The 20,002-nt window shown below is 37.9% G+C and overlaps 5 protein-coding genes across 7 annotated transcripts; 2 read left to right on the forward strand and 3 right to left on the reverse strand.

Moving 5' to 3' along the window:
* Positions 1-709: 709 nt before the first annotated feature.
* Btbd7_0 (BTB/POZ domain-containing protein 7) lies at positions 710-7,925 on the reverse strand. Its single transcript, XM_011192824.3, has 5 exons — positions 7,226-7,925; positions 5,804-6,411; positions 4,833-5,744; positions 3,118-4,767; positions 710-3,045 (listed from the first exon to the last, which is right to left on the reverse strand). The coding sequence occupies exons 2-5, from the start codon at positions 6,173-6,175 to the stop codon at positions 2,905-2,907; spliced, it is 3,075 nt and encodes a 1,024-aa protein (XP_011191126.1). The 5' UTR covers positions 6,176-6,411; positions 7,226-7,925; the 3' UTR covers positions 710-2,904.
* A 449-nt stretch (positions 7,926-8,374) lies between these two features.
* On the forward strand, positions 8,375-10,963 carry LOC105217691 (pyruvate dehydrogenase [acetyl-transferring]-phosphatase 1, mitochondrial). 2 transcript variants are annotated; one of them, XM_011192822.3, is made up of 7 exons: positions 8,375-8,533; positions 8,632-8,890; positions 8,960-9,104; positions 9,164-9,333; positions 9,395-9,584; positions 9,644-10,211; positions 10,280-10,963. In XM_011192822.3, exons 2-7 carry the CDS (start codon positions 8,756-8,758, stop codon positions 10,491-10,493), a joined length of 1,422 nt encoding a protein of 473 aa, XP_011191124.2. In that variant the 5' UTR covers positions 8,375-8,533; positions 8,632-8,755; the 3' UTR covers positions 10,494-10,963. The 2 variants fall into 2 exon arrangements, with proteins under 2 accessions (XP_011191124.2, XP_011191125.2); XM_011192823.3 differs by having other exon boundaries at positions 8,380-8,503.
* A 226-nt stretch (positions 10,964-11,189) lies between these two features.
* On the reverse strand, positions 11,190-13,273 carry Adf1_52 (Transcription factor Adf-1). Of its 2 annotated transcripts, XM_029043669.2 has the most exons (5): positions 12,849-13,273; positions 12,601-12,771; positions 11,874-12,507; positions 11,609-11,813; positions 11,190-11,542 (listed from the first exon to the last, which is right to left on the reverse strand). In XM_029043669.2, the coding sequence occupies exons 1-5, from the start codon at positions 12,859-12,861 to the stop codon at positions 11,333-11,335; spliced, it is 1,233 nt and encodes a 410-aa protein (XP_028899502.1). In that variant the 5' UTR covers positions 12,862-13,273; the 3' UTR covers positions 11,190-11,332. The 2 variants fall into 2 exon arrangements, with proteins under 2 accessions (XP_028899502.1, XP_011191123.1); XM_011192821.3 differs by having other exon boundaries at positions 11,190-11,813; positions 12,849-13,272.
* Positions 13,274-13,727: 454 nt separating this feature from the next.
* On the forward strand, positions 13,728-17,612 carry LOC105217687 (protein HIRA homolog). The gene is made up of 10 exons (XM_011192815.3): positions 13,728-13,989; positions 14,060-14,325; positions 14,388-15,182; positions 15,240-15,595; positions 15,656-15,811; positions 15,875-16,248; positions 16,318-16,463; positions 16,524-16,888; positions 16,967-17,183; positions 17,241-17,612. The coding sequence occupies exons 1-10, from the start codon at positions 13,953-13,955 to the stop codon at positions 17,463-17,465; spliced, it is 2,937 nt and encodes a 978-aa protein (XP_011191117.2). The 5' UTR covers positions 13,728-13,952; the 3' UTR covers positions 17,466-17,612.
* Nelf-b (negative elongation factor B) lies at positions 17,603-19,779 on the reverse strand. The gene is made up of 4 exons (XM_011192816.3): positions 19,488-19,779; positions 19,337-19,435; positions 18,077-19,276; positions 17,603-18,016 (listed from the first exon to the last, which is right to left on the reverse strand). The coding sequence occupies exons 1-4, from the start codon at positions 19,608-19,610 to the stop codon at positions 17,669-17,671; spliced, it is 1,770 nt and encodes a 589-aa protein (XP_011191118.1). The 5' UTR covers positions 19,611-19,779; the 3' UTR covers positions 17,603-17,668.
* Positions 19,780-20,002: the final 223 nt, after the last annotated feature.

The raw sequence follows: 20,002 nt of genomic DNA on the forward strand, positions 1-20,002 counted from the left end.
AACTGAGCTGTTTTTGTTTTTTGTCTGATGCAAGCTTCTATGTCATACCCTGATGCGAACTCTCGCCTACGCACAGCATTTCTGGATTTTCTGGTAATCGACAATTGTGTATAGAAATACATATGTATATGTAAATGTGGATTGTAATGATATTATTGATATTTTGGCAACGCAAAGTTTGTAAGATTAAAAATTCTTATTTTTCTTATAAAATTTAGATTCTAATTTCGCTTTTTCCCCCACATTTTTTGTTAAAGAACTTGAGACAGTACTTTTTTTTGTACATTTTGTTGTTTTTATTATTTTTTCTCTTCAAATACAACATTTCTTAAACGATATTCCGTGTTCTTTTTGTTTTTGTTTTTGTTTTTATTTTTGTTTTCTTTATTTTTATTTGTATTTTTATCAATGCAATTATAATTTCATATATTTATATATGTATATATATAATTTATTAATACAATATTTGTATGCTAAAAGTACTCCATAATTAGCGCCTTTAAATATATTTATTTGTATTTTTGTGTTTTTTTTTTGTTTTTGCTTTTTTAGACTATTCCATTTAAGGGTAGAGATTTTACTTGCTTTGCGCTTATAAATTGTCGTAACATTGCGAAATCTTGCATTTTAATATTTCTTTTATTTTAATATAAATTACAATTTAAATTTAAACATATGTAGGATATATGTATGTATGTATATTTAGATAATCGTATTGTTTACCTATAATTAGAATTGTAATAAATATATGTATGTATATTATGAAATAATAAAAGTAGGCGCCACTTCAACATTACACAAGTCTAACTTATTTAATAGGTACATTGAAAAGAAGATGATTCTGCACATTGCACATTGCACAGAAGCAGAAAAAACGCTTAATCTTCGAAAATAATGAAACAGTACAAAACTGAATTAGCTATTACATATGCATATATATAATACATACATATGTGTGTGTAGATGATGATGAGAATATTCTTTCATAGGTACGCTTGTATATACATATATGCATATGTATGTATACATAGGCCTTTCTAAATAATAAAAAAAAACATATTCATATTAATCAAGTCTCCGTCAGCACACCAAATCTTCGCTGAAGGAACGCTTTCGGTTTGACGGTAATGAATTCTATTATTCGAAATTATTCTAATCGAGGACTTACAGCAATATACAACATAGAGAATCAGAAAATCAGTAGGTTGGCTTAATAGTATTAGCACAAAAAAAATCATATTGTACCTTCAGGGGAACGCAGCATTTCTGGCAATATTCGAATAAATGCTTACATTTAGTTTGATGAATGTGGTCATGAATAATTGCATATTTTAATGAAGTATGGATGCGGAGAGAAAACGCATTGAAAATAAAAAAATGCTGTGAGTAGCAACGCGCATATTTAAACATTCATTTTAGTTCACTTTACTGGCTATTTAAAGGGTTTGTGTGTGTAACGTCAAATCATGAGCTAAAACAAAGTCAACCAAAGGTAGGCCAGCACAGATTATCGAAATTGTTTTAATATAAATTTGTAATATATTTTTTTAATTTTGTTATCGAATATTTTTAGAATGTTGTGTTTTTAATATATATTTCCAGATCACTGCTAAATTACAGCAGCATCTAAAATGTTGTAACTCACACGCACCGCATCGAAATAAATTTTGTATTATTTACTTAAAAAATAACATTTTAACTATTTCACACACTGTGTGTGTGTGTGTGTGTGTGTGTGTGTATGTATATATATATGCAATTTATACAATTATATATGTATAATAATTTGTAAGTAAATAATTTTCGTGTGTGTAAACGCCAGTTCAGATATTTTATATGCATGTATTATGTATGTACATATATCCACAAGTTATTATACTTCTAACACTACACTTTGTTCTCTTCTTCTTTTTTAATTTAATTCAATTACTTATTAATTATTATAATTTTTGTTTTAATATTGGTTTGATCGGTATTTTAGACGAACCACTTCATTCACATTTCCGCATTTTACATTACTTTACAATACAAAGGTGCAGTGAGCCCCTTCCCCGCTGGCTAACAGTAGCTTCATTTTTTAATGTGCGAGTGTTTTGCTTGGTTTTTATAATCTTCACTCCATTTGATGTGCGTCCCTTATTTTAGCGTTTTTTGAATTTCGAGTGCTATCACACACACGGCAATGAGCAAAGATATAGAGCGACCCGCCTTACACAGCACTGAACTTCATATTGAACGAAAAATAAAAATCAAATTTCTATGTAAAGGAGAGTGAATGTGAAATTATTGATTTGACTAGTACTATGTAGAAGAGTCTTTAACATTTATTTTCAAAATTTAAAATTAACAATTGAGAATCTTGCTTAAATGTTACTTGTGGTTTTACAAATTATAAAAATGTGTTAGAAGAAGCTATACTTTCAAATTTTTCTTTGTTTTCTACTAGTTTGATAAAGATCCACAAATTAAAAATTAATTTTTTTAGTAAAATTGGAAAAGGAACTTAGAAGCATAGAAGATCACTTGATTCCTCAAGGACAACAGTCAACATTGTGCGAATGGTGCGCTATATCTCTACTCACAACGGTATGTGTGTAAGCTGGGGTTTGGCTTGGTAATAATCGCAGCTTCTTTTATAAAAAAAACAAGCACAACAAAACTGTGCATAAGGAAACTTTTGCACTTATCACTCTACCTTTCACACACGCGTACTCTTGACAGCTCCACGTACAATTTCGCGTTAAGAAATGTGTTTGCGCTCCTTACACCGCATGCAAGCCTCGTTATGCACAGTTCTGAGGTGACATAAAACTATGCCAGCTACGTAATTTTGGATTAAATGTCTTGTGTTCCTCAAAAAGGCATGCTAAAATAAAGGCCCTGATCGGGGGCCACTCGCAAACTCTATAAGAATCTGGGCGGCCCTGAATTGTATGTCCCAGGTGGTGGATGTGGTGCTGGCGAATGTTGGCCTTGTCTCAACATGTCGAATGGCGAATTTGAGCGTTGCATGAAGTGATGATAATTGCTGGGTGGCAGATGGTGCTAGAAAAGTGATAAAAGAAATCATTCGTTTAGTATATAATAAAATAATTTGAGCATTTTCATGAATATTACTTGCAAACCACGTAATCCCATCGGTACAACAGCACCAGGTGCTGCGCCTCCCATTATGTGACTCGAACCGTCTCCCAGGTCGAGTTGAAGACTTTCATGCATATCTCCACTGTTGCTGTTATTGGAGTTATTCGCCAAATGCAGTTGTCCGAGTGACGCTGTTGCCATAGCCACATCGGGCATCATATCCGACAAATGACCACCGTTGCCACCATCCCCGCAGCCGATCGCACCGCCACCGCCTTCAGCTCCCACGTTAATGCCCAACGCACTGCCATGTGGGAAACGGTAATCTCCTTCCGTTATTAGCGCCGGCAGATCGTTTCGATGATGCACAGAGGCGGAGAGCCGTGCATAATTCGCTTGAAGAGCACCGCTACCACCAACACCGACATTTGTCAGCATACCCATGCCAACGCTACTTCCCAAACCCAGCAAACCGCCCGGGTGTTGACGTGGGAATGTTAAATTGCGACTATAGCACGGTTGTATGCCTTCACTGCCACATGTGGAAGAAGCTGCTGATGAGCCCACCGACGTCGAAAGATAACCACCGGCGACGGTGAGTCGTGGCGCAGATCCTGCAGCCGCCGGCGAAGGTGGGGGCGTTTGGTCATCGTCTTCGATGAGTGCCGGATCAGTTTGAGTGGTTGATGTTATGCCGGTGTCTTCAGCAACAGTTGTTGCGGCAGCTGATGCAGCTGCTGCATTTGCAGCATTCTGTTTGCTTAACAATGACGTCTCAAGCAGATCTGAGACTGCGTCGGGCAGATTAAACTCTCGAACTACTCGCAAGCGTATCTGTCGGTCAATTTCGTGTTTCGATGAAAGCGGCAAGAGAAGTGCACGTTGACACATTGGCGATTGATGTAATTTATGTTCGCGCTTGAGCAACGCTGCCAAAGTTTGTGTGTCGGGTGGAGGTATGGCGGCCGCTGCAGCTAATATGTTAACACTCTCTTTGCCTGTCACTGCAGCCGCTGTAGGTACACTGGGTTTTTTAGCTGCACTTATGCGAGACACCATGTATAGTGTGTCAGGAATGTCGGGCAGATGGCGAGATCGTCGCATTCGCATCAATTCTGCCTGGTGATGTGATGATGCCATACGATCTTCTAGCAACACTTTCACTTCTTCAAAATACGGCATGAAAAGACGTGGCCGCACAAAGAGTCCTTGGTTCTTTCCGCCTCGAATCCAGGCGTTGACACGCAAATTTTCTCGATCATCACTAATCATGTGCGAAGGTGGCGTACTCACAAGACCGCGACGAATAGCTTGCGCAAGCACCTCACTATTGGGTGGTAAAACATGATCCATGCGAACTAATGGCAGCAGTTCGGAAAGAATTTCTCGCAACTCAACATCACTAAGGTCTCGTTTCTTCACTCCTTTTCTTGTCACAGAATGTGCCGTATGTGACACGATATTTGGTTCACGATCCTCCATACGTCTTATCAGTTCTTGCTCTCCCCATTTCAGAACAGCCTGTAGCACCTCTAATTCTGATGCCTGCAAAAAGTTGCTCTGCAGCACATGTATTAGCTGTGACTTGTCGAGCTGATGCAGCACCGGTGACGCAATAACAGCTGAAAACTCTTCTCTCAGATACTGGCATGCTTGTCGATAAACCCAAGCCGAACCATGGGGCTAAATTATGTAAAGAAAGAGTAATTTGCAAAATGTATTATTATATCGATAAAATATTAACTGACCTGTGAGCCCCATCTAAGCACCGTGGGCAGCGTGTCTAATGTTAGCCACTCAAGTATCAAGTCCTCGCAACCTTGTGCTAAAATATCTAATTCGAGAAACCTGCCGATTTGGTAGAGCTCCATAGCCTCCTCTAGTGGAGTAGGTCGTGCACGTCCCGTATTGGTCAACGCATGTACCTCGCCCAGTGACCCCGCCGAATTGCCAGAACCAGCACCACGTAAGATTAACGTCAAATCGACTGTATCCAGGTAGATAGCATGTAACAACACTCGCGCATATCGTTTCGGTATCACCGTCTCATCAAGCACAATCCTCGTTGGAACATGCAATGCACGTTCGGTGTACTCGTCAATATTTCGCGTTCGACGTGCGATCAGGTTGCGAAAGAACGGTGAACGGGCGCTAAGGATCGCCTTGTGACAAGGCAATTCCAGTTTCGGTCTAAAGCCATACTCGGAACTACCAGAATCAGGGCGATGGTAATCGTTACCTTCCACTGTGAACACTAAAGCCGCGTCGGCATAATCACCTGTCTCGAGCAGATACCGAAGGTCATGTTCCAGCGGATTCGGTGTGCCGAAGTCATCACTCAACTGTCGCAATAAGTTAATGTCAATGGTTGGGTCATGTGGACAAAGATCACCCGTGTACAGGAAACGTAATAGCGATGAGAACATCTGAACATCGATGGGCGAAGTTGGCAATTCAAGACAAATACGTGCACCAAAACCGGGACATCCCGCCAGTAAATCCCTGAAGTACGAGCATCGTGAAGAGAGTATAGATCGATGCACTGGAAAAATAGATCCGCGAAAGACAAGATCACAGTCTGTACAAGTTTTCATTTCGTAAATTGCGGCCAAATCTTGCTTGAATGTCGTCGCAGGTGGACGCGCCAGTTCAGCTTGTACCTAAAATTAAGTATTAATAATAACAAATAAAATGATCTCGAAAAGTTATTTTATATTACCGATAGATCCCTTAATGCAGCCAATGCTTCATACTCCTCACATAATGCTGCTAGCTCCAATGGAGTCCAATCGGATACGAAATCGCGCAAAACACGCGCATGATCACAGGCTTTTGAAGAACGTCTTCGACGTATGAATTTCCGTTTTAGTGTTGCGAAACCCGTCACTCGTTTGCGACGCTGCTCCCGAAAATGGGGTACACCAGCGCCTGCTGCGCCCATGACTGAGGAGCTGCCACCGGGCCCACCGCCACTACCAGAAGCACCGGCTGTCAGCGCGGCTGAAGACGGCAACAACAACCCAGAACTTCCTCCACCATTGCTGCTTGTGGCTGGCATTTGGTAACCGCTGGTTGAAGCAGTTGCGCCCATTTTTGCCAGCAATCAAGTGGAGTGAAAATCAACTGGCAATAAATAGGCTTTCATGAACCTCTTCCTACGGGTGGTGTCTAACGCACCAAAACAACAGTTGCTTTACAAATGTGCACTACGCTATGCTCATGTAACTCATACGATTCGACTGATATCTGCTAAATATGTACACCAGAAGACGTTTCTTTTTTCTTCTAAATCAACATAATGATACCAATCTAAAATCAATTTTTTGTCTGAAACGAAAAGAATAAAAAATATCATTAAATCTGGTGTACTTTTGGGAAAATATCATAAAATTGGTTGGGAATTGCTGCAGACATGGTGTGGCTGGGCAAAGTGAATGAAATATAAGTAAGCTTAATGTCCTCAAATATAAAACAATTTATGTAGCAAGTGCATATTAATATGGCATGAAGAACAGCGGAATCATTTATGGATTTATGTGATAAAGAATCAATTCGAAAGTGTTAAGTATTCAAATTGTTTTATTTCTTTATACTAAGTATACACCAAAGTATAGTTGTACATATGAAATTAAGTAGTTTCTAAACTAAGAAACAAAAGCAAAAAAGGAGTAAAATGTATGGAATATACATAAGGTCAAATGTAATACAGTCGTATTGCATTCACACTATACTAATATAGCCCCATTAAAAACACGAAACTTATAAAAGCGTTAAATATTTGCCAAGACAATCATTAATAAATAAGGAATGTAAAATAAAATTACAACCATATTTAAGGAAAAGCAACATTATATAGGATAGTTCCACCTTCAGCTTTCACTTCTTTACGAAGTAGCATTCGTAACTATGCATTTCGTTTATCTCTCCTTGGACTCAATTTATATTTTTTACTTTATTGTACAACTGTGTTATTTAAATAATTGGAAATGCAGTTTAATGCGTTCGGTTTAAGTTGGTTATTTTGTGATGATTCTCAAAACGAAATATATGCAGCACAGTTACCAAACAATCACAGACACACACACCTAGCATATTCCCAATGCCCACTTATGAACAATACTTGTACTCTCTTCTACGCTACCTGTCCACCGTTGTTTCTTTCAATGCTGCACGAAATGCCTTTGCACTCTGCTATCGCTTTGCTCGCTGTCTGCGAATGCAGCTGTTAGCTCTACATTTAATACAAATGTATATTCGTCTTTACTGCGATATGTTAATGAAATGGAAATTAACAATTTATTCCACCCAGCTCAGGGAAAACAGTTTAGTTGCTTTCATAAGCAATAACAAACATTTTCAATGCACAAAACCTTGATTTTTTTTTTCATTTGTATAACACTTGCCTTCCGGAGTTATATTGCACTTGTAACTTTTTGGATTTTTGATGTTTTTAAATATGACTTTTCCACTGTTTTCTGCTTGCAGTATTGAAGGAAAACTAATGGAAATTTAGCTGGTGATAGAAATAAAAATATCTAGCACAAAGCAAACGTAGACAACGAAGAAGAAGCGTACGAAGCTCAAACAACCACGACGGCATTTGTTAATAATTTTCCCATTACGTCCATTTTCACATTTTACGAAGAAACTATTTCAATGTGCACAAAATAAATTCTATTGGAAAAAACATTTTCACTCATATTATACGTGCTTTTTATAATTTTTCAATCGAATTTCATTTTTTCCTTTCTCTAATTTTCGTTCTCTGCGTTGAAAAATCTCTCTGATTGTGTGAAGAAGAAAACGCGTAAACACCCTCAAAAATTTGTGACAGAACAGGTGTACACATAACTCTATTACGATTTTTAAACAGTAAGGCGTGACACACACGCTACAAGAATTGATAGTCTAAAAAAATCGGTTTCAAAAATTTCAAATTTCTAATTAACAATTTAATTTAATTATACTTATTGTACAGCTGGCCTTGCGGAAACCCCTATCAAAAATAATAGATCAAAACATATCTGAAATGTAACAACACTCTAGTTTTGATCTTTACATTGTTCACGTGTATTTAAGTGCTCTGAAGGCTCATCTTAATCAAGTAAAATTCAAGTTCATCGTAAAATTATTTGATATTTCAGATTTTGGTTTATGTTGTGCATTTTAATTTGTAATAAATTAATAATTTTTGTTTTATAAATTTCATTCAACATAACCGATCAGAATGGCAGCCTAAAATTTTTCAATACAATATTTTTAGGTGGCAACTCTAGATATTTCATATGACATTGTCAAAATTATGAAAGAAACAAATTCCTTTTAGGGGCATTTTCTTTTTTGTGTAGTATTTCACTAAAAACAAAGTTTCAAGATAAAAACTATGTGCTTATCCACCATATAATACATTTAATATTGTGTTAAGTATATAATAATTTTAATATTTAAGGTAACGGGAAGCATTCGGCCGTTTCAAAAACATGGAAGGAAAAAAAATCATAATCTCTAATATTATATATATCTCTTGTTTGTTTATTCTGAACATAGGCTGTCACTTACATTGCAGTCTTTAAAACACAACCACGAAATAACAGGAGGTCCATACATTTTGGGTAAACAATTGCTTGTACTTGGTAGTTGCATCGATCCGGCATTATACAGTCAATTTTCGATGCTAACACTCCTTCTTCGCAACAGTGTCGTCTGTATACGACAAGCCAACTGTGCCAATGTTGGAGGTGCGATACGTCAATTCCGAATTACAATCCGCCAAGAAGCACAGCTTCCAAATCTTTCGCCGTACGATGTAATTAAACTTACCGATATACAGAATTATATATATACTGTATATTAATATGACTTATTATTTATTTAGATCAATTTAATATTGCGAGAAAACGAGTACATTCAAACGTTTTCTGAAGATGACAGCATAGTGCGAAGCTATGAATCCAATCAATTAAGTTCAAATAAACCTTGTGAAGATTCCCGTACCGAAGCCACTTTTTTACATAAAAATGGTAAGTTATATAACTTAATTTTTAATTGTATATGTAATTACAAGAAAAAAATATCAAAGGTTTCATATGTGGAATATTTGACGGTCATGGTGGACCTGCCTGCTCTCAAGTTATTTCCAAACGCTTACTACGATATGTTGCGGCAGGAGTCATAGACAGGGGGACATTGAATGAAATAATAGCCAAAGATTACAACAGTCAATCATTTCTAAGATGTCATAATGATAAGGTAAAATTTTGTTGGTTTACTTTGACATAATTAATAATCAGCTAATTTGTTGGATTAACAGGCTGATTTCGTATCCGAAATAAAAAATATATACGAAAATAGCTTTAGGGAATATGTGAAAACAATTTCTGGACAGACAGCACAGGACGTCGCATTTGAAATAAGCAACGCCTTTATGCGGCTGGATGATGATTTATCAAAAGAAGCCTTAAAACACACAAATATGCGCACGATGTCGGTGGCAATGTCAGGTAAATATACTCAGATATGTCTTTAATTGAAACAATTGTTAACAAGTTTCTGGTTTTAGGAGCTGTGGCTTGTGTAGCTCATATAGATCAACTGAACCTGCATGTTGCCAGCACTGGTGATTGTGGCGCAGTTTTAGGTATACAATGTCCCGAGACAGGGCAGTGGCAATCGAAGAAATTAAACAATGAGCACAACGCGGACAATCTTAAAGAAGTACAACGCATCTTGGAAGAACACCCCAAAGAAGAGCATGACACAGCCATACGTAATGAGCGTTTATTAGGCCAATTAGCGCCGTTACGTGCGCTCGGAGACTTCCGTTACAAATGGAGTAACGAGGTAATGGATAAATACGTTGTGCCTACTTTTGGGGAGCACGCAGTACCACCGCATTATTACACACCACCTTATCTAACGGCGTTGCCAGAAGTACAACATCATGTGCTGCATCCCAACGATAAATTCCTGGTTATAGCTAGTGATGGTTTGTGGGATTTCTTAACACCATCACAAGTTGTTGGGTTGGTTGGCGAGCATTTAAATTCCAAGAAGGTATTGGAACCGATGAAGTTACCACCTGGGGATGTCACATTACTGGAGGTATCCAAACTGTTAGCTGAGCGAAAGTATGATGAAAATTTACACTGCACTTGAAGGTGTTTTTGATTGTTTTTTTTTTTTTAATTTTTTTCAGAGCTGGACGTGCAAGAAAACCACTGGATCAGAATTCTGCAACGCATTTAATACGCAATGCGTTGGGTGGCACCGATTACGGTATTGAACATTCGAAAATTGCTTACTATCTCTCATTGCCGCAGGATGTGGTGCGCTTGTATCGCGATGATATTACGATTACAGTCATCTATTTCAACACGGAATATATAACAAAACTCAATGAAAATACATAGAATAGATAATACGTAAAAATGCTGCGAACTAAACTTTACCTCAATGCAGTCAGTTTAGCTAAAAACCAAGCCATTATTCCGCCTTCATACCACTATATACATATATACATATATCAGTACAATATTTTAGTTGTGTGTAAATAGCTAATAATGATTATTTAATTACGTGTTAGCATAATTTGTTAATGGTTGAATAGAAACCATTCATGTTCCTTGTAAATTTCTTTACAACATCGTAGCTTTTACTCGTATGCAATGAATATCAATTATTAATTTGTACGCTTTACGTTGTCGAAAGCTGATTTTAACATAAATTGTAATATGTTTTGCAATATTTAAATTCATTGTTTTAGTTTTTAAGTTTAATTGTGAATGTGGAGCGGTCCAGTTTTGGTTATTGTTCATCATGAAATTCATGGGTATTCATACATGAAACTATAAATAAACGGAGATCTAATTAAATTCATATACCGATTTGCATCCTTATTTTACACGAGTACATAAATTCCACTAAAAGTTTGCTTGTTTTCTGACACACTAACTGCTTTCGAAGCCAAGACACATACATAATACAAAAGTTGCTCTCTAACCTAACAATTTACCAGCATAATTGTTCCAGGAATGTCCAAAATCTATGCGCGTATGGAATTTGATGGAAGGAACACTCATTTGTTTATTGTACTTAACTGGCGTGTGTGTTGATAAATACATTTATTCAATAGGTTTTTATATTATTCAGAAGCATTATGATGCGCATTAAATACACAAAACATTTACAATTCTTAATTACAAACAATGTTGGATATAAATTTAAAATTTATAATTATTTCAATTTCTACTTATTGATGTAATATTGTTGGATCTCCGCCACCGCCGCCGTTGTATTTGCGTTCAGCTTCATGTTTCTGCACACAATTGAGAAACTCAACTTGCATCAGAGTTATTTCTTCCTTTGAAAAGCGTTGCATCTTTTGTTTGAGGAAGGCAAAGAACAAGTCCAACTCCTCGCGCGATTGCCCATTATACATCATGGATGTGGGGGACTGTAACTGTAAAATGGATGAATTTGCTGTTTGTTGTTGCACCACATTTGGATTATTAGAGCTACTGCTCACCACAACGGGAGTTGTTACTATTGTTGAAGTAGTTAAATTCTTTAATTTGGCGCCACCAATAACACTACTACTACTGCTGCCACTGCCACTTTCACCTCCACCACCACCAGCACTAGGCAAATGGGGTATTGACTCGATGCAAAAATCATTCATCGAGTAGGTGAATGAATCAGCGGTGGAGTGCGTATGATGGTGGTGATGTGTACTATTGAATACAAAAAAAATTATTACAAAAATTCAAACGAAAAAATCATATTTGTCATACGCAAAATTTTTCGAATCCGTCGACGAGCTCCGCACTACGCCACCTGATCCAATAATGGTCTCGCAATCGACACTAGGCCCGTTTCCAGCCTCTTCATACATGCACACTTCCTCATAGTGCACTTCAGCACCGGTTGCATCATCCAATGACGAACCATGCTCATTCTTAACGATTTCTTGCACATCTTCAACATCATCATCATCGTGCGTCAACTCCATATGAGAAGATATACTTGGATCATCATGACCACCGTGATCAATAGTTGTCACATCATCTGTGACACTTTCTTCGTATGTGGCAAGTATGAATGCCTCATCGTCATTCACTAGAGTTATATTCGAATTCGAATGATGCACAATGCCGCCGTCCGTATGGTCCTCTTTTAATCGTGTTGAAACCGTAGCACCTGCGCCACCAAGGTCATGCAAGTCTGAACGTTGTGTGTCCATCATGTAATTTTGATGGCGTTGTGATTTCAATTTTGGCTGATATATACTCGACAGAAATTCCAGTTCTTTGGCATAACGCCATTTTGATAAACCATCGCCGGGTTTAGGTTTACGAAGTCGGTATTGGTGGTAAGTATCCCTTAAATTTTTCCACTTACGTCGACACTCTTCCACAGTGTATCTGTCTGAAATGCAAACAAGAAATCAAAGGATTGCTAAGTATACATACACTAATAATCATCAATAATACGAAGACGAAAATGTTTGTTACTACTTACTACCAATTTGTGCCGCTATTTCGGCCCAACCATTTAGGACATCAATCCGTCGCCTTTGATTAGGTTCCAATTTATAATTATACAGCGCGGGATTCTGGCGTACCAAATGTATCAATGTTATTATATCATCTGCGGGTGCAGTATCCTTTTGATAGCGTTTACGCTCACGTTCTAAAATGGACAATACGAGATAACATAGATTTATTCTTGTGGGGTATTTTTTTAAAGGCTTGCATTGCAGGACTCACTAATAGTTTGCATTTTGTAAGTGAGGATCCGGTTTTTATTTAAAAGTTTCTTTGTTTATCGCTTTTAAATTTTCCTCGCCAATGCAATGTAGCCACTCGGTACTCGCTGACTTTGTTGCGAGTTGGTCACCACACAACTTCCGTCCGTTTTCATTCAAACTGAAGCAAAGACACTCAGTGTTTAGCAACAATTTGTTTCAACTTTCTTTATGAGGCCAAAACACACTTTATTAATTATAAATAATAATTTTCAGCTATAGCCACGAAACTTGAAGTGAATCTCTTATTTGTCAAATGTGCATATGTCCCATGTTCAGGCTAATAAAGCAGTGCTAGCAGTTAATGCAGTTTGCTTTGACAGCTCAATTCAGATTCCGAATGTCAAAAATGTATATGAGAAAATTTTCAGCTACGAACAAACTTGGAAATGTCAAACACAACAATATATATTGAATTTTTTATTATTTTAAAAGCGCGTACGATTTCAATATATATAAATATAAAAATCGCATAAGTATATATATATTGGTAATTATTTCCAACATTACAAGGATTGCATATTATATAATAAACACGGAATTATCTATAATTTGCTCTCAGCGCCATCTATTGATTCTATGTTTTCAAAAGTATAGTTTTTGGAACAAATGGAAAAAAATGTATTTCAAAACCATACAATAATTAAAGCGGTATTTTTTACATAGCGATTAAACGTAATTTAAAAACACTTCAAGTGATAAAGTTTTATCATAAAATAACGGTATTTTTCACTATTTTCTTTACTTCGTTCTTTATCAACGATTCTAAGCAAACATTTCCCTACTGGGTTGATCGTTGTGGAAACCTATTAGGGTTTCGCTTATATTTGACAATTACGAATTGTCTGGAGTTTATGAACTCTCTGCCGGCAACAAGCAAAAAAGCGCAAAAATAAAAACAGAATGTGCAGAAAAAATAACACACGATAAAGACTCAAAAATTAAAAATTTATTTTAAATAAAAATAGATCAAGTTTGCAATTTTGCGAAATCCATTTGAATTGGATAGATTTTGGCAAAAGCTAATTTCTAAAGATATATATAAATATAATATTTACTTAGTTTAATGAAACTTCTGAAACCAAGCTGGGTACATCATGACGGTAAGTCCTTTGTACCGCTATCACATGGCATTTGTTTTAATTTTTATTTCATTTGTAATATCCCTTATAGATAAGCCAATTTTCTCCGTCGATGTACACCAGGAATGCCTCAAATTTGCTACTGGTGGTCAAGGGTTGGATTCGGGACGTGTCGTGATATGGAATTTACTGCCAGTATTGTCCGAGAAGATTGAGCAGGATGAGAGCGTACCAAAAATGCTTTGTCAATTAGACAATCATTTAGCTTGCGTAAATTGTGTACGCTGGTCACCAAATGGCCAAATGCTGGCGTCTGGTTCGGATGACAAATTGGTTATGATTTGGAAAATGTCCAAGGTATTTTCATATATAATAGTTGCAATAAAATATTTTCTATGCCAATTGAATTATTTAAAAAGGGACCCAGCGGAGTTTTCGGTAGTGGCGGTCTTCAAAAAAATGCAGAATCTTGGAAATGTGCAGCAACACTACGCGCACATTCAGGTGATGTATTAGACTTGGCGTGGTCCCCTAATGAGCGGTGGTTAGCCAGTTGCAGTATTGACAACACTATTATCATCTGGGATGTACAGGCGTTTCCCAACATGGTCACTACGTTACGCGGGCACTCTGGATTGGTGAAGGGGGTAGCTTGGGATCCATTGGGAAAATTTTTGGCATCTCAAAGTGATGATCGCAGTGTTAAAATGTGGAAGACAAGTGATTGGAGTTGCAGTAGCACAATTACGGAACCATTTAAAGGTTGTGGTGGCACAACACACATACTACGGCTGTCTTGGTCTCCAGACGGTTTATATTTGGTGTCGGCACATGCTATGAATGGTGGTGGCCCTACAGCGCGCATTATAGAACGCGAGGGATGGAAATGTGACAAAGATTTTGTGGGTCATAGAAAAGCTGTAACGTGTGTGCGGTTTCATGATACGGTCTTAACACGACAAGCATCCAACGCAGACCGAAAATTACAGTACTGTTGCATGGCGATGGGATCAAGGGATCGGTCGCTGTCCGTATGGATGACAGCTCTAAATCGGCCTTTGGTAGTTATTCATGATCTATTCAGTGACAGTATTTTAGATCTTTCTTGGGGTCCAGCCAAATGCATTCTGATGGCATGCAGCGGAGACGGAACAGTTGCTTGCTTACAATTTTCTGAAAGTGAATTGGGCACACCAGTTTCAGATGAAGAGAAGGTTAGTGTGGATGAAGCTGTTTGGTAAATCTAAATACTAAATACTATACAATTTCAGAATTCATTGTTTCAAAAAACCTATGGCAAAAGTGTTACCCTGGAAAATGGATCCACAGGTGCAGCCGATATACTTATTGAAAATCCAGAACTTCTCAAAGACGCGCTCGAAAAGCCTAAAGCTCCTACACTGCCGACAGCAAAACCCACCATCAATAATCCTATAATATCTCAACCAACAGTGCCAATTGCAACTTCGAACGGACTTAATAACTCCCCAGCTCCTACTTTGTATGTAAGTGGCAGCGAGGATCCAACGAGCAACTTTAACGCACTTAGAAAACAAACTGAAACTCGAACTGCTGATGGCAAACGACGCATCACGCCAGTTTTTGTAGCGTTGAATCAAGATGTCTGGTAAGAAGAAACTTAAAATTCCTCGTATTCCTACCATATCTATATGCATACCATTTCCAGTGAATCAAAAAGCGAACACGAAACTCCTTCACAATCAGCAAAATCTTGGAATTCGAACAATTCACTATCAACGCCCGCTTTGGAAGCATCTACTGAAGTGAATCCATCAGAAATAGGCGCGTTTGCCAAACCGATGATAACTGAAGCGCAAGAAATGTATAAATCATCTCCTTTATTGAATGGTTAGATTTATATTTATTGTTCTACATTTGATTCTAGTTGCTTGGATGCGCGGCTTATTAAGACTACTTTATCAGCTGCGAAATTGCAGCCACTAAAAGCCGAAAACAATTCTGTGAAGACCTTTCCGCTCATTGTGACCACAAAACCTGCTGCAAACTCGAACACTGGCACAGCAGCCGTAACAACTAACCCGTTGCTCACCGGAGTTAAGCCATATCAAGCGTCTACGACTGGCCCCAAATTGGTTATAAACCTAAACACAAAATGTGAATTTCAAAAAACGGCTTTAGATCACAGAGTTCACGTACACAATGGGTACTTAAATGCGGGCAGTGGCTTGTTAGCCAAAGTGACTGGTTATAACATCGTAAGACCAACCCAAATAGAGAAATTGTGGGAAATCTTAGTCGGTATGTATTATTGCACTCATAAAGTTGTTTGTAGTTTTCTTCACTTTCTTGCTATTTCCAACGGGGCAGGCTCACCAATTGTCAATTTAAATTTCTGCCATAAATACGCCATGTTGTGCAGTTTGGATGGAACGTTACGCTTAGTGGATATGGAGACGGGCAAAGCCAAGCTACCGGTCATAAGTTTGAGCACAGCTGCAGTACAATGTGCTTTTGTAAGTGAATATGCGATAATTCTTTGTATAACAAATTGAAGAGCTCTATTATTGCCGCAGTGCCCCAGTGGACGTTTGGTTGGCGTTGTGACGGATTGCGGCACTTTGCGAATTTGGCACATTGAGGAACGTCGCATATTTTTGGCGGTGACCTGTCATGAGATCGGTGGTAAACTCGCCACCGTTGTGCAGTTCGTAATCACGGAGGACGGAGTACCGATGATTTTGTTTTCAAATGGCAATGCGTACTCATATTCAGAGCAACTGCAATCCTGGCTTGTGCTCAGCACTAAGGATCCCATAATTCGACATGGGCTACAAACAACAATTCCTAAAGACTTTCAGAAAAATTATTTTTCGTACCCACTCATATCGACTCAAGCTGCAACGAATACATTTGCTGCCAAGAGCACCTCCGTAGACATGTAAGATAACAGACTATGTAGATAACGGTTGTGAGATCTTTAGGTTCGTAATATTTATTAACCTTACTCATCTTATAGGAACATAAATGACTGGCAATCGAGTGCAAAAATAAGCTTTATAGAGAACCAGATTATGCTGTCGGAAGCCATTAACTCCTCACATGAGTTGATATTCTGGTACAATATGTACGCCTATCAGCTGGCATTAAGTGGAACCGAACAACGTTTACGGCTACTGCTTGATGATTTATTAGGTCCATCGCCACTTAACGCCACACAAGAACACAAAATACTGGTAATATTTATTTGGCAAACAATTTTATGTTTTTAATTGTATATTTCATTATAAAAGTGTGTGCCAAAGCACCAACTGCTGGCAAATGTGCTGGATGTACTTAAAACGCATATAAAGTGGCAACGCTTGTTCATGGAATACAACGAGCTCTTCCAGTTTTGTACCAAGGCAAAATCTGTTGACACCAATATGGAAACCGATGCCGTTACGGCAATACCAGAAATTGATGCAGAGATGGAATTATGTGCTTCGAAACCAGTTGAGCATAGTGCTCCGATATAGGCTCTAAGATGCCAGTGTTATTGAAATCCTAATGCAAGAGAAAACCAACTACTGCCAAAAGTTAAATAGTGTTGTAATTGCTTTTTTAACCGGCACGTGGACGTTTTTTATTGTATATAAAAATAGAAACACCAACATTAAATTAAATTTGTCTGGTTATTTTATTACAAAAAAAAGCGTATATTATAAAAAATATCTAAAATCTACTGCATATAAGCCGGCCCTGGAGTGGGTACACTCTTTAAGGGCGAATCGAAATCTACTTCTTGCTGCTCCGGCATTGGGCCCTCATGTATGGTTGTACCAATTCGTTCCTGCAGTGTCTCATATAACTTGTGAACGGTCTCGTTATGGCCCGTTGTGGGCTGTATAGCTTTCATGAGCGTGGTCAATCTGCCTGGCGGCAATTTATTGTGCACATACCACAAAAGCTTCAACATATGGCGGGTGACATTGTCACGAGTCAAGCCAACGAAAAGGAACTCGTCGAAAAGTGTTGTGCAGAAATCTTCAGCAGAAAATTCATCAGCCATTGGAATAAGTAAAGCGATCTAAAAATATAAAAATACAAACCGAATATATATAGGAGAGTGTACATTGTGGCCACTTACGAGTGAATGTAGAAAGGGATCCTCGTATGCGCGATCGTCCTTGCATGCAGATAATATTGCTAATGCACGTAAAACGCCAACTCGGTCTTTTAGGCGCGCCGTGTGTAAGGTATAATACATGGCCAATATACTGGCTACGGAGCTCTCCTGTATATAAGCCTCAACAGCATCTGGTGCTGGACCTGAATGCTCAATGGTACAAAGTGCCGATTCACGCTCGTCTGGTGGTAGTTTCGAATGCAAACTACGGCATTGATCATCCACCATGAGTGACATTAATGCAGGCAGAAACTTTGTAACCACTTGACAATCAAGTTTTGGTTCCTTGAAATCTTGAGAATCGATCATTACCCATGCACTCAATCCCAGCGCAAGCATACGCAATAGTAAAATGAGAATGGTATTATCTCGCGGTAGTCCTTCATTATTGATCAAATGATGTAAAATTTTTATTGCTGATGTTGCTAGAAAATTGATGGCGTACGGATCGCATAAGGTCATAGACAAATCACCTAAGACCTGCTCTTGGCCACGCTTTATATTATCTAGAAAACCTTGCAACTCGCGTGACCTTTTTATGTCTACATTTTTCTCTCGAATGCAAGCGTCCAAGCACCAAGTAAACTTATGACATGGATCGACTGAGATAATTTCCTGCACCTCTAAATCATGTAGTGCCATCAATAATTCAGCGCGCAGTGTACAATAATGAACATTACGGGTACGTAAGAATAGTGTTCGTAAAAACTGCAACACCATGTCGTACAGTTTAACACTTTGCCCAATCATATTCGCCAACTTTTGCACCACTTCACCTTGACGACGAACCTTGGGCGAGGGATGGAAGAATAGATTGTTCAAATTGGTATGATCGAATAATACGTGTTCCTTCTCACGAATGTACTGCGATAGAAGTGGTGAGACTTCATCACCAAAGAGCGATTGGTTGTCTCGCCAAATCTGGCGTTTTACTTCTGTGTCCGTGTCCGAATAGAGTTCGCGATCTCGTACAAGTATTCGCAAATACTTGTCGTCAATATGTTGCGTGTTCCGCAAAATTGCCATTACAACAGGGCGTAGAGCCTTAACGCGCACAACGGGAAAACTTTTAATCAACAATTCTCTTAGCTTTTTATCGCGTTCACGTGGATCCTTTTGTCCTAATTCATTAATATGAGCAATTAGCTTTTCCCGCAACTCCTACGAATAGAATAAGTTACTATTGTCACAGCAACGTCTTGTTAACTTGTTATTACTCACCTCCATCAGGGATGTATGGAAATCCAGACGACGCACCCCATGCAAGTCAAGTAACGGCAGCATTGGACGTAGTGATGGCAAAAGTACACCATTTTCCAGCTAACAATCAAAATTATTCATTTGTCAACATTTATAATTTTATCACACCTACCTGAAAACTTTCAATCGCTTTCAACGGATCGGTACATGAAGTGAGAGCTTCCCTCAGGTATGCTTGGCCAGGAATATTCACTTCTTCTAGTCCGGTGCCAGCAAACTTCGGTGGTACTGACATTTTTATTACTATTCGTTTTTAATGAAAGTCTATGTCATAAGATGCAATTAATTATTTGTATGCACTCCTCCGAACGCGAAAAATTATAATACATGAAATTATGTTAAAAAGTAGTTGCCAGATTTTTCAATACGACTTTAAATATTGACTATTCATCTTATAATTTAACATCGAAATCATAATGATGAAATACGAATATTTAAAAGAAATTAATTACAGTTTTTATAATTACTTGTATAACTGATTTAAATGACATATTTCGTCGAACGGCGTCTTTGAATGCAATGATAACACTCTATTTCATTCAAAATAAAAAAAAAACTTGTAAACATGATAAGAACAAAACGAAAATAATTGGAACCAAAAGAGAAGCAACCAAAAAAATATGGATT

This window comes from Zeugodacus cucurbitae, chromosome 5 (genome assembly GCF_028554725.1).
Source record: "Zeugodacus cucurbitae isolate PBARC_wt_2022May chromosome 5, idZeuCucr1.2, whole genome shotgun sequence".
In the NCBI taxonomy this organism is placed as follows: Eukaryota; Metazoa; Arthropoda; class Insecta; order Diptera; family Tephritidae; genus Zeugodacus; species Zeugodacus cucurbitae.